Consider the following 14172-nt stretch of genomic DNA (forward strand, 5'->3'; position numbering starts at 1 on the left):
TATAATTACATATATTTTTTTGATTGCAGGAATATCAACAGAAATTATGAAACCTTTTATTAATTGAAAATGTCTTGTGTACATTTTTTTGTTTGTTTGTTTTTACGTGCCCTCTAGCGTTTAAATAATGTACTGTGTTTGCCGTCCTGCTCTTCTGTGTTATATTTGAGCGCCCTCTCGCGGTTGATGGCAGCCCCGCTGCTGAACTGTAGCTGAAACTGCGCGTCCTCCGCCTAAGCTAAGGGGCCTTGACCGGTTCTTGTGTATTTGGGGGCGTTTCAGCCGAATAACTTCCACGATGACTGTATTAACTTTTCTGGCCAGGACCGTGGTGAGTAGAGACTGTATCCAAATTGTGGGTTTATTTACTAAAGAGCCGCCCTCGGGGAAGGTATCTATATAACAGCAGCTGGTTATGTTAGCTGAAAAAGGAGCAGCAGTTTTGTGTTACAGCGGGTAAAGTAACGTTTCTCGTATCTGGCTTTGGTTTAGCTTAGCAGTTTAGCTGTGTGGGGTTTTACATGGACAGAGCTTGAATTACAAACAAACAGACCTTTGGAACTATAACCTCGATGTGATTTACACACTAACCCTGAAAGTCACACTGAACAGGTTACAAGCTCAGTAAGTGAAGTTTGGGCTCATTGCTGTTGTAACATTACGATAACGGGACTGTTTTTTCTCGAGTCCGGCTAAACCTGGTTGTATAAATTAAATTATCAGTTCACAGGACGTTCTGCATGTTACCAGTGGTTTCTCGTTAAATGACAGTGATATTAACTAAGTGCGCAAACGTAAAATCTGTTTCCATATACGTCCATCTATTTACATCTTTACCTACTCTGCTGAGGTAAGGCTGAAAACATGTACATCAGGTTTTATTGATGTTTTAAGTCTCTTTGGGAAATAGCTAGTCAATAGTGTTGTTACATAAATAATGTATTGTTATTACAAAATGTGTTATTTTGGTAAATGTATTGTGGCTCATGTGAAAATATCTTCCTCAAAATGTAGCTTCAGTAGATGTAAAGCTTATCCTTCCCTTTTAGACCATTTTTGTTCCAAAATACAACCAATATGCCAGTTGTGTGATCAGGAAAACAGGAAGCAGCAGTTGTCGTAAATATAATGAAACAAATGAAAATTTTTTAAAAAGCATATCTTTCTAAAGACTAATGGCTAAAATGTGACTGTCCACAATGTAGATCCTTTTGTTCCTTACACTTTAATAAAAGTAAACAAAGTGATGTGGAAGTACACAAAATGTCCCTGAGTGAAAGTAATACTTTTATTTTTACATGTAGCAAAGTGTATTATTTCAAGGACGGAGCACTGTACAGGATGATAATATGCTTGGGTTTCAATTGTGTAATAATATTTGGGTCTCATTTTCTAATAACTCTTTCTTGAGCTGTGTAATGGAGGTCCACGCTAATCTAGTTGCAGGGCTGAAGATGGGGAAACACCTGCTGTTTCGTCTGTTTTAGTCAGGTAGATATTATAGCAGCCATATATTGTTGATGTCCAGTTACAAACATGTATATGCAGATTTGTGGATTTTTAAGTTTACTTCACCTTTCGAACACAGCCCTTCATATTTTGGTAAAACCTCACGACGAATGATCCAATAGAAATGCTACAAAATTACTTGAAATTACCTGGACTTCCACTGAAAGTTAAGAAGGAGTTTCCCTTCTATAAAGATGCTATTTTGGGAGATACATGTTTTTAACTGGCCAGTGTTATATAGTAGGTTGGGGCTTTCAGGTGCAGTGTTTGGTTAAGAGACCTCCTAAGGAAGCTTGAGTGGTGGCTAGATGTAGTGTAAACCGGGACAATAGGTGCACTGTTTCTATGGTCTGTGGATCCCACTGCCCAAGTGCTTTGTACTAAATAAATGGTGCTGTCATTCACATGAAACTTAAACTTGAGCCATTCTCATATGAACTCCAGAGAAACTCTGGAACATTTCTGGGTTACACTGTTCTTGCAACACTGTGCTTATGCAGCTGTAGTTTTAAGGAGATAATGTAATATCCTTTTTAAAATGGAGGTCCTGACTCACTGAGGTCATACCTGTTAGCTGGGCATGTTGTTGTAAAGGGTAGGAGTTTTACTCCTATGTACTGCTAAATCTACCACTGTGGCCACTTCTGGCATCCTAATCATCCCCCTTTTTCAAGAACTGGTTCATTCATTCTGAATGCTGCACATTTTAGCACATAAGTGTCTAAAAGAGTGCTGAGTAAGTGTAAATGTCATTCATTCAGTCATTCATAAGATTTTTGTTTTCTTTTTTGGACACCACTTTTTTATTTAGGCAAAGACCGGCATGGCGAAGCCCTCCTGCCTTGTGAAGCCAATTGCTTTGACGAAGATTCCTGGACGTTACTTGGCCCATCAGGAGGGTCTCCCTAAACTGCCTGTTCCACCCCTTAACCAGACATGTGACCGTTACCTGGCTGCTCTGGAGCCAATAGTGGAGGCACAGGAGCTGAAACACACACAAAAGCTGGTGGAGGAGTTCCAGATGCCTGGAGGTGTCGGAGAGAGGCTACAGAAGGGCTTGGAGTGCCGAGCACGCAAGACAGAAAACTGGGTATGACACTGCATAAGATCGGATATTCCCTGACCTGAAGGATAGGGGAGATGTAAGGAATTATGCTCTATACACTGTGTAGAAGAAGTCTTGGTCTCACAGAAATTTCATTTTATGATCCTTTAAAAAACAGTTAACTGAAATTGAAAAGGATATTTCACAAAGACTTTGTCCAAGTGCTTGGGTATGTTTTAGAATTATATAACTTACCAAAATTAGTGCAGTTGAATCACCATCCTTATATTACTACCTTCTGCACTTCCCCTTGATTACTATATACTGCAATATGTAAGTAGTCTGCTGTGTACAGAGTGGAGAATATGCAGTGGGCAAAAAAAAGACACATTTGTGATTAGTGAACAGTTTCAAATAGTGAACATGGGCATTATTAATGCAAAATGTAACATGATCTGACTTGTATTGAGATATGACTATGGTGCAGATCTATCATTAAATGTGGTTTCATATTATGTTGTTTTCTCTTTGACCTAGTTCACTAGCTGTTTCCTACTATTTGGATAACTGGCTGATAGAGTCACACCTACAGGAGTGAATTTTATTCTTTGTTAATTACAAAAGACAGTTAGCTTGTCAGGAATTGAATAATACGGCATTTCCACTACAAATGTTTATTTTTCTCTTCGTTTTTTATTCTCACTCCTTGCCTCTGTAGCTGTCTGATTGGTGGTTACAGACAGCTTATCTTGACTATCGGCTGCCAGTGGTAGTCCACTCTAGTCCTGGAGTTGTCCTACCTCGTTTGGAGTTTCATGACCGGCAAGGTCAAATAAGGTCAGATCATTAACCATACATGACAGTATCAATACAGTCCATTTGATTAGCCACTAAGAAAACATAAAATAAATGTGGTGTGTTTAAAAATTATTTTATAAATGTGTAATTAATTAATTAATAATTTTTTTTCTGCACTCTGATTATTTTATTATTATTTTTTAAATAATAATAATACAGTTAAGGCAAAAAGGTTTTCATACCCATGCCAAATGTTGATTCATAATGAATTCTTATGTTTGGCTGAAAATGGCAGAAATGTCATATCCAAAAATTTTCATAGATTTGCTCAGGTATCAGTAGTAAAGTGTTTATTTACCAATGGCAGTCAAATAGTTTTTATAATTAATAACAGTTTTAGCCCAGTTTTGGTGGGTTTTTGATCTTTCTTGAACATTTTTTATGATAAGCTTTGGACCACTGTCTTGCTGGATAATCAAAGACCAAGTTTTTCTGCAGATGTCCTAATGTTTTCCTCTAGAATCTTGTTTTGTCATGATTCTCTTTACTTTAGCAAAGTTGCCTGGCCCACTGCCAGAAAATATATATATGTTGTATATATATAGATGTTGTGTTGCGTTACAGGAGTAATATCTGGGGAGTATACCACAGAGCAGGTATTCTAAGCTAGCCAGATAAATCTAGCCCAAAGTCAACCCTGTTTTAATAAGAAAAAGAGCTAAGGGACTTTCCTTTAGAACCGTCCTCAGCTTTGTGTTTAGCTTTTCTGGCTCACTGAGGAAAATCCTTTAATTTGTGATTAAATCCCCAGTGTCAAGGTTAGTCAGTGTTGCCATGTCTAATAATAAATAAACCCATTATGCTGACCTTTGTACATACTAACCCAATCTGAGCTGAGCTATTCAAAGAGCACATGCTGCCATGCTCAGCAGAAAACTCTCATCTAGAGCCAGACCCACCAAAAAATTAGACCTCACTGTTACTGATTGGCTTCAGTCTGCTACAGTAATATGATACTCTATAGAGCATTTCAAAGATTGAGCACATGTAGTTCAAGCTAACTAATAATTATGCAAGTTCCATGTACACATTCCAGTGATGTCATGTTTTGTTTAAGTCAAAGTCTATTATGGGTTGTTGACCTTTGTACATAGAAGTGTTAATGTGCATTTGACTCTAATCCACACAGATATGCTGCCAAATTGATTGCTGGCGTTTTGGATTTCAAGACCATGATTGACAAGTGAGTGGGACTTGGTAACTGTTGAATCAACACAAACAATGATGTTGTCTGAATCATTACTGTAAGAAACCTCTTTGGCCTTTATTCATGGATAATATGAAATTCATCTTGAAATTTTAAATGTGTAATTTGTTCTTTAGACCATTTATTGAGGAGTAAATAATAAATCCTAAACACTTCATGGTCCACCATTGACTTATAGCAGATTTAGCCTTCCTGGTAAACCTAGGGGCCAATTTATTTAACGAGGCACTAATTATCAATGATCTATAGAGAATCTGTGCTGGCACTGGTGGCCAATTTAGTGGGTTACCTGCTGAGACATTTCATGCAAATGGACACCCATGCAATTAAAATATGACCAGTATTTTATAAACCTGCTTTGCTACCATCAGATTGGAGGACAAAAATAAATAAATAAATATTCCTCATTTTCTGTCAGCAGTATGTGCTCAATTTGTCAAAAGTTTTATTGCTCCAAATATGAAAATAATGACTTATCACACTAGAACAGTTTGTGACTCTGCAATCACCAATTAATGTGTTTATTAGTTTTCTCATCTACACACTGCTGCTTACTAAGGGAACAGTATATTTTGTGTTGCAGTGAAACTTTGCCAGTAGAATATCTGGGTGGGAAGTCGCTGTGTATGAACCAGTACTACCAGGTGTTGTCCTCCTGTCGTGTACCTGGGATCAAGCGTGACTCTGTTGTTAACCATGCACGGAACAAGAGGCCTCCCAGTCATATCACTGTGGTGCACAATTACCAGGTCAGGAAAGAACAAGTTACCACTGCGATAAATTTTAATACATGCGTGATTCACCAACAATGTATACATATGTATCCTAACATGCTTTGTAAACTCCAGTTACATCCATTGACCTACAGACCACGGTTACTATTACAACAAAGTTTTTATATACACATTTGCAGCGCTCTTTTGCCCACATGATGCTTTCTTACCTAGAATGAAATTTGAAACTCTCAGAACACATGGGATAAATCATGTAGTTCTGATTTTGTGCCGCATCATTTGTAGTGAATTTCCCTCCTCCTACTTGGAGTATCACCAATCACAGTGCTGGAGCTGCATTTATGTGCGAGCACAAAGACAAGGTTAAACAGAGCAAAACAAAACACAATAAACACAGAGAACATGTACAGATTAAATACAGAGAAATAGAACTAGAAGAAACATCACTCCTGGATGCTTTGTATCCAAATGAGCTCTTCTCATTTAAAGGAATATGTGCAGACATTGGCATTTCAGAAACAGGCTGTTTAGACAGTGCAAGTGTAAGGTGTTTGATCCACGTGAATTTTAATCAAAGCGTGACTCCAAGGAACTGGGTTAAGTTATAGAAAGGATAATAATATTTTCCCATTAATAGTCATAAAGACAAATAAGATAAATGCGTACATTAAGTAGCAACGTCAACTAAAATTGTCAGACACAGCACACAATCCATTCTGCTAACAAAGAAATTCAGCCAAGGCTCACTAGTGAAACTCTCAAAGCAAATTCTGTGTCCAATAGAGCTGGACATTTTGCTTGAGCTCTCCAAGCATTAAGGAGCAACCATGAGTTATAATATGCCTTTCTTTTGAATAATACTTTTCCACTGCAGCTTTCCACTGAAAGGATATACATATATTGTGAGGTGAAGTTAAAATTTGTTTTGCTGTGGGGTCTGTGGTGAGACCATAATTTTCAGTTAACATTATTCTTTTGTCTGTGTCTCTATCTTTCTCCCTCTTGGTGCTGTAGTTCTTTGCTCTGGATGTGTACAATAGTGATGGCACACCACTGACAGTGGATCAGCTTTACATTCAGCTAGAGAAAATATGGAACTCCTCCCTGCAGACCAATAAAGAACCAATTGGCATCCTCACCTCCAACCACCGGAACAGCTGGGGCAAGGCCTATGCCAACCTCGTTAAAGGTAAGAGCAGTAACATTGTGCAGTTATTTTAAGAGCCTTTTGAAAGTGTACACGCAAATGGGTTTATATTTGTGTCAAGTGGATTCAGGTTGGTGGAAAAAAGAAAAAGACATTTTGAAATGTGTTGATGTACCTTCTGCAATTCTGAGACTCTTTTGAAAATACATTGAATGCAAAAATGACTGGAGTAGCTCATCCCTCTGTAGAAAATAAAGGCAATAAAACCACTGTGCCACAATTTTGTAGAAGAGGTTTTTGCAATTTGAGCATGAATGACCGACTGACTGATTGACTGACCTACCTTGTTTAAAAGCACATATGAATAGAGGGTATATGGCCTGGGGAGTTTGAGGCAAACCCTCATGCTGTGCTTGGACATCAAATCGCTGAACACTGTAACAGTCCCCAAGCTGTTTCCTCCCTTGGTCCAAAAACACATGGTAGGTGGATTGGCTACTTAGAAGTGTCCATAGATGTGAGTGAATGTGTGAGTATGTGTTGCCCTTGGAAGGTCTGGCACCCTCTCCAGGGTGTGTTTCTGCCTTGTGCCCTTGTCTATTCCCATTACTGACTAGAGAACAAAATCTTAATAAAATGTGTTGTTTATGCTCATTCATTTATTACAAGTTCATTGCAGGTCCAGATAGATTCTAGCATACTAATCAGCTGTGTTACAACATAAATTGTTAAGTTGCCTTAACAGACTACCTGTAGCCTTGCAGCTTCACACCGTTCTCAATTTAATTTTTTTTTTCTTTCACTGATCCTGTTAATTTCTTTACTTAAAGCATGTTTTAAATTTTTTATTTAAACAATATTTAGAATTGTTAGAAATGTCGGGAAACAACTTTATAGAAAACTGATGATTTTTTGGGAGCTAGGTTTCAGAATACTGAAGGAATCATCCTTTGGGACCAACTCTGTGGAGTAGCTTCAAGAAACTGGTTGAATTATATTTTCTGTGTCATTTGTGCACTCTTTACATCTCTGTTAAATGATAGTAATTAAATTTGAATGACAATGTTTCACAAGTTAATGGCATAAAATCAAACACAACATATTATGAGTTACCTCTTCAAATTATCTTTACCCTGTGAGTGTAAAATAATGTTATATTTTTAGGTTCTGGGGAAAGACCTAATGTATTGTATTAGGCAGTGTAGTCAGAATAAACATAATAGACATCACATTTTATGATGTTTGTCAAGACACAGGACATTACTCAGAAATCTAAATTACTCTCAACAACTTGATGCATGTATATTTTTGTTAGGTGGCTGCCTTATGTATTATAAAAAGTGTGGCTTGTGTCATGCCAAAACCCCTAAAGATTATTTCCCCATTTTTCAGATAAAACGAATAAGGAATCGGTAAAATCAATTCAGAAGAGTATCTTTACCGTGTGTCTGGATGCTCCTATGCCTCGAGTCTCAGATGAAATGTACCGCACTCGAGCAGCTGTGCAGATGCTTCATGGAGGGGGCAGTCAGTGGAACAGTGGAAACCGCTGGTTTGACAAGACACTTCAGGTTAGTGTAAAAATTAAATTAATTATTTTTAAAAATACATGCGCACACACACACACATAATAACATTTTTCACAGATTTTTCTGTGTGAGGTTGTTGTAGTCCTCAAAGTCCATATACTACACAGTCCACTCTGAATGAAATGCCACACACTTTCAGATTACTCACACCTGACAGGTCCAGTCCTCAAAACCTCACAGGAGTTTCTTGCAAATTGCTACACCGCGAGAGCAAGCAGGATTTTCTCACACATTAGATGTAAACAAACATGGCGGATGGCAATAAAACCATAATCCTAGTTCATATTGGTTTATGGTCTTTCAGTCCTGATGTTAACTTCGCCTTTCACAACTGAGAATCTGTACCCACCCTACACTACAGGATTCTTAGGCATAAATATTGAACATTTTATATATACAATTCACTATCGGGGTGGCCCTAGGGGGACTCTGGTGCCTTTTGCTGCTTGACGTGGCCAAGAACCACCTAATACTGCAGGAAAAAAAATTTGACTGACCCACAAAAGGACCAATCACAAGTCTGCTATTTTGGCAAGATGTGTAGAAGAAGGCAGTCTTTATGAATCATGTTGTACTGGACTGAAAAGAGCCAGTACAAAATGATACATGGAAGTGTGTATACGCGAATGTACAGCGACCCAGTCTGAATGCAACTGGCAGAATCCTGACAGTGAGGCGAGATTCATACACTGAAAGTATCAGGCTCTCTGTCAACATGTGGGTGAGTGTCTGTGAATAGAGCAGTCCTTACTGCACTGGAAGAAGATTGGAGGATTAAAGCTGGGATTATGGAGTTCTCACTCTACAGGATAATATGGGAGGATAATCATTTATATCACCCTAAAACCAGGAGATTTTTGTGATTGTCCAGAGGAGCAAATTTGCCTCAAAATGGCCTCATTGGCCACACATTACAAATGAATGAATGAATATGTTCACTTCTATAGAACTACTAAAGATATGTCATTTATAATACTATATGCATAGTACGTTCTACCAACAAAAATATTTTAAATATTAGTTGTCAGTTAATAATAATGAAAAGTAACTGAAATCTAAGACACTTCAGTTCACCTCATCCTTGGTTCTTATTGCTTTCCATTGTTTGTGATCTCTTTGTAGTTTATTATTGGGGAAGATGGAACATGTGGTGTGATATATGAACATGCACCTGCAGAAGGTCCCCCAATTGTGGCACTGATAGACCATGTGGTCGAATACACGTGAGTATTTTATTTCCAGGAAAAATGTTTGTGATAATGTGTAAGGCTTGATATATTATATTGTTTGGTGTTAGCTGCTAAATTCAAATTAAAATTGGATGGATGGATGGATGGAATTTTTCTTTTTTTTTTTTTCTTCATCAGGAAGAAGTCAGAAATGGTGCGTACTCCCATGGTTCCATTGCCCATGCCTCAAAAACTTCGCTTCAATGTCACATCAGAGATCAAGAGGGATATTGAGGAGGCTAAACAGAACCTGAACATGTGAGAAGATACCTTTCTTTCTCCTTGATTATTTTCAAAATGTATAGTTACAAACAAATTCTGTATATTTGGAAAGGTACAGTACTGTGCAAAATTTTCAGGCACCAGAGATTATGACATTTAAAAAGATATTTATCTGAGCAGTAAGTGTTTATTTGCTAAAAACAAACAAACAACAAATAAAGCCCAACATTATAATAAAACTAAATAACATTATTCCAGTGAGTGCGATATTCTGTGTGTGAATGTGTTGGTTTTCCAAATATCTTCTTGTGGCAGTCGATATTATTTGAGGTTATGATCCAATACCTAGATTTACCAGTTAATAAATAATGATTTTGAATAATGTGTGCTGTTGATTTAACAAATTCCTGCAATCAATGAGAATCTGAACAAAATATTGTTCTTCAAACAATCACTCACACCTTCTACTTATTTGTTTTATGTTAATATTTTTTGTATTTACTGTGATTATATATAACTTTATACAAGCACCGTGCTTACTGAGAAGGTATTAGTGTAAATATATATAATTATCTTAGGTGCCTAAGACTTCTGCACACTACTGTATGTATCTTTGTTCTTAAAGAAGATAATCAACTGCACTGTATTTTTTGTATCACAGAATGGTTCGTGACTTGGATGTTAAAGTGATTGTGTTTTCTCACTTTGGAAAAAATGTTCCAAAGTCTCATAAGATGAGCCCCGATGCCTTTATTCAAGTTGGTCTGCAGTTGGCCTATTACAGGTATTGTCATTTCAGCACTACGTAAAACAAATATTCATTCAGTAACAAAAAATATTTCTGTCTTTTTTAAAAGTTTGATTCGAAATTCTCTACTAGCTTCACCAGCTTCGTTTCTGAGATTCTGTAGAGCTGACATTTTTCTGTAAAGAGGACATATTATACCCCTTTTTCACAAGTTAACACCTGGGCTCTTAATGCAAAATGTGATAACGTTTTTGGCAAAATCAAAACAGCACAGCAATGTTGTCCCCTGTTTAAATAGCCCTATTCAGAACAACTGTTTTCAGTGCCTGTTCCTTTAAATGGGCAAAGAATGGGCAAGAGCTGACTGCTGCATTAGCACCCAGGAGTAATGAGCAAGTGGGTGTTTTTTTTTTTTTTTGTTTTGTTTTTTTTTTTAAAGCAATTTTCTCTTCTTTGTTCTCATTTTTGCTATATTTAAACCTTATTCTAATTACTCAGTTCTCTGTGTGTTTATTTTGCTCCAATGTACCCTGTCTTTGTGCTTTCACATGAACACGGGTCCTGTGCTGTGAAGGGAGAGACTCAGACAAGGAGGCAGGGCAGTTCTAGAGTCTCTGCACTTTATATAAGAAGTGCCATGAAGTCAGAATGGCTGAATTTTTTTTTTCCATAAAATGTCCACTTTATTTAAAGAGGGATAAATGTGTTATTTCCCCACATATTTTGTCTTTTGACCTCCAACAATCTTTATTTATTTATTTTTTTAGGATATATAAACGTTGCTGTGCCACATATGAGAGTGCCTCTCTGCGCATGTTTAAACTGGGCCGAACCGACACTATCCGTTCAGCAACCACTGATTCCGCCAGTTTTGTCAGAGCCATGGATGACCCTAATAAACAGGTTAATTCATCTGCACCTGTTTTCACTTTCAGCAGTAGTTTGAAATATCAACACTGTCTGTCTGTACTGCAGAAAAACTGCTCTGATCTAGATTCTGTAGCCATCTACTTGACATTTTAGCATTGTTCACTTTTTTCCAGCGCATCTGATCACTTCAACTCTGGACATATTGAGTGGTCTTCAAAACTTAATTAAGTTCTTAATACAACTTTAAGCCTTAATGGCAATATAATTACAATATCAGTACACTGAGTGTATAGCAGTTAAAATCTGAATGTGTAATGTAGTAGTAAAAAAGTTTTTTAAAAATGTCTCAGATTAAACTTAATAGCTTAATTTGCTTCTGAATCTGTGTGGTGCTGTTTTTTTGACAGAACTTGGAGAAGGTGGCACTCCTGGAAAAGGCAGTGAAGGCACACAGAGCTTACACAGACATGGTGAGTGGTTCTTCTCATAGTTCTCTTTTTTAAGAGCAAGTTTTATGGCAAGAATGGTACAAATCAGGTTTGGCATTTGTAACTGTGTTTAAAAGTGGTTAGCGAAAAAGAGTTTATTTGATTTAAAAACATGATTTTCAGACTTTTGCATGAAAACCTCAGGATACGGCCATCAATAAGACGTTGCTATGATTCAACTGAATATAAGACATAAGATATTTTTATAAATATGTAACTATGTAATATATATTTGTGTGTCTATGCAGGCAATCCGTGGGCAGGCTATTGACAGACATTTGCTTGGCTTGAAGCTGCAGGCAATTGAAGACTTGTCAGCATTGCCAGATATATTTATGGACACATCCTATGCTATTGCCAATCACTATAACCTTTCAACTAGCCAGGTAAATCCATCTTTTTTCTTATTCTTATTGAAAGGAAGCTCTAAACTTGTTGGGATGTGTTGATTTTATCGCAGTGTGCTTTTCTGAGTGAGTCTATGAATCTGTTGGCTCCTGTTTCTGTTCCCTGTTGTAATAGTATATTAAGAAACATTTAAAGTTACTGAGATTGTTTGCTCAGGCTATTTCATGCTGTTCTATCACATCTAAGGAGACAGGTGAAAAGGGACATTAAAAATTTATTGTAATGTGAAAAAAATTACCTAACAACTAAAATGCATACAATTATTTGTGGAAATATTTGTTTCTCACATGTTGTAAAAAAACTATTTGAGAAACAACAGTTTCTTTCAGGGTCAGTTGTGTTGTCTCATGAAATGTACAGAATTTGATATTGCTTAATACAGAGATACAGTTAAATCTTCATTAAACTAAATTCAAAACCACTGAGCAGTTACTGTGGATTAATCAAACCAATTTCCCAACATCAATCCATATAAAATAAAACATCTACTCCTCTTACTTACTTCCAGTGCTGTACACTCTAATGCTTGAAAAAGTGCCCCCCTTTTCTATCTCTTCTTCTGCAGGTCCCAGCAAAGACAGATTGCGTGATGTGTTTTGGTCCAGTGGTCCCCAATGGCTATGGTGTGTGCTATAACCCTATGGAGCAGCACATCAACTTCGCTGTGTCTGCTTTTAACAGCTGTGCAGACACCAATGCCGGCCGATTGGCCCAGGCTCTGCAGGACGCGCTGGTAGACATGAAGACGCTTCTAGACCAGACACCCAGGGCAAAGCTCTGAGGATAGTAACTAACAACATTAGACTGACCTGCAGCCATTACCTGCCGAACCACTGACTGTTAATGAAGCACTTGTAATCTGGTATTAGATGAGTTTTTGACTGTGTAAACAACTTGGAAAAGTGCTATTTTTTCTTTTTTTGTTGTTCTCACCGAATTGCAAGACGCTGTTTTACACAACTGCATGAGGTGCATCTCTTTTTTTTACTAAAAACCTCTGTTTAAGTATTGAGATATTTGTGCCTTGTTAAAAGAAACTAATGCATGATTTTATGGCCATCATAAAATAGAAATGGTGGGTTTTCCTCCTTTATCATGTGTATATCATGGAATGATCAGAAAAAATTCTAATCAAGTATAACTGAATGTCATTGATGTGTGAGTGTGTGTGTGAGAGAGGTTGTGTGCAATTATTCACTTTTATTGTTTTAATAATAATGTAAATACAGAGACAGAAATACCAGTGTTTCATTTCAGATCTTTGCACTAAGGGGATTTACTTTACAGGGAAGTAATGTAAACTGAATAATTGAATATTGTAGTCATAGTAATATATTGTATTATTTTTTGTTTACAAACTATATTTAGCTACATAGTGGCTTGTATTTTTTGTGTCAAATTGTGCAGTTGATGATCTGAGTAAAACAACTGAACATATCTTGTTTCCTTGATATTTTCCTAAATAAATTTAAACATATTAAATATGTGAACAAAGCCATGCTTTGGTTTTAAAGGAGCTGTATCAAAAGATTGTCGCTGAGATTCAGGTACTCCATGTAGTTGTTGTGAAAAAGTAGTAGTTTAAAGTTATGCTCTTTAAGGCTAAATTTGGTAACAAAACAATGTGAGGTCAATATGAATTGTAAGTAGAATTATGCTAATGTTTATCTACAAATGATTATGTTTGTACCTCATGAAATATATTTTACATTTTGATCACTGGAGAGGTAGGTTCTGGACCCACCGCAACCCTGAACTGGATAAGCTACGGATAATGAATGAATGAATCACTGGAGAGGAGTAAGATATAAGAAGTAATTAAAAAAACATATGCTGTTATAATCTCACATGCACAAGGTTGCTGCAGGTTTCAGAGCCAGTCCCTCCAGTTGCTCCAACTTGTAGAGTTTATCTAAAATGGCCCAAAAATCGAGGCCATCCCCTACTGGGGACCTGCTTCATGGAGCATGCACGTGTTTATTCAGGAACTACAAAGCAGTTTGTTTTCTCATATTCAAGTATCATTATACAAAATAAATAAATAGTATAAACATACTTTAATAAATATTGTTTAATATTCTAATGGTAAATATAACTGTTTACTGCATAACATAAATC

General features: G+C 36.9%; 1 protein-coding gene across 2 annotated transcripts; it reads left to right on the forward strand.

Annotated features, from left to right (window-relative positions):
- Positions 1 to 193: 193 nt before the first annotated feature.
- crata (carnitine O-acetyltransferase a) lies at positions 194 to 13475 on the forward strand. 2 transcript variants are annotated; one of them, XM_066659266.1, is made up of 14 exons: positions 194 to 331; positions 2321 to 2599; positions 3273 to 3391; positions 4542 to 4595; positions 5203 to 5368; positions 6368 to 6542; positions 7893 to 8071; positions 9212 to 9312; positions 9457 to 9576; positions 10202 to 10324; positions 11056 to 11191; positions 11566 to 11628; positions 11895 to 12032; positions 12620 to 13475. In XM_066659266.1, exons 1-14 carry the CDS (start codon positions 299 to 301, stop codon positions 12833 to 12835), a joined length of 1902 nt encoding a protein of 633 aa, XP_066515363.1. In that variant the 5' UTR covers positions 194 to 298; the 3' UTR covers positions 12836 to 13475. The 2 variants fall into 2 exon arrangements, with proteins under 2 accessions (XP_066515363.1, XP_066515364.1); XM_066659267.1 differs by lacking the exon at positions 194 to 331 and adding an exon at positions 448 to 850.
- Positions 13476 to 14172: the final 697 nt, after the last annotated feature.

Source organism: Hoplias malabaricus, chromosome 2 (assembly GCF_029633855.1).
Source record: "Hoplias malabaricus isolate fHopMal1 chromosome 2, fHopMal1.hap1, whole genome shotgun sequence".
Taxonomy (NCBI): domain Eukaryota; kingdom Metazoa; phylum Chordata; class Actinopteri; order Characiformes; family Erythrinidae; genus Hoplias; species Hoplias malabaricus.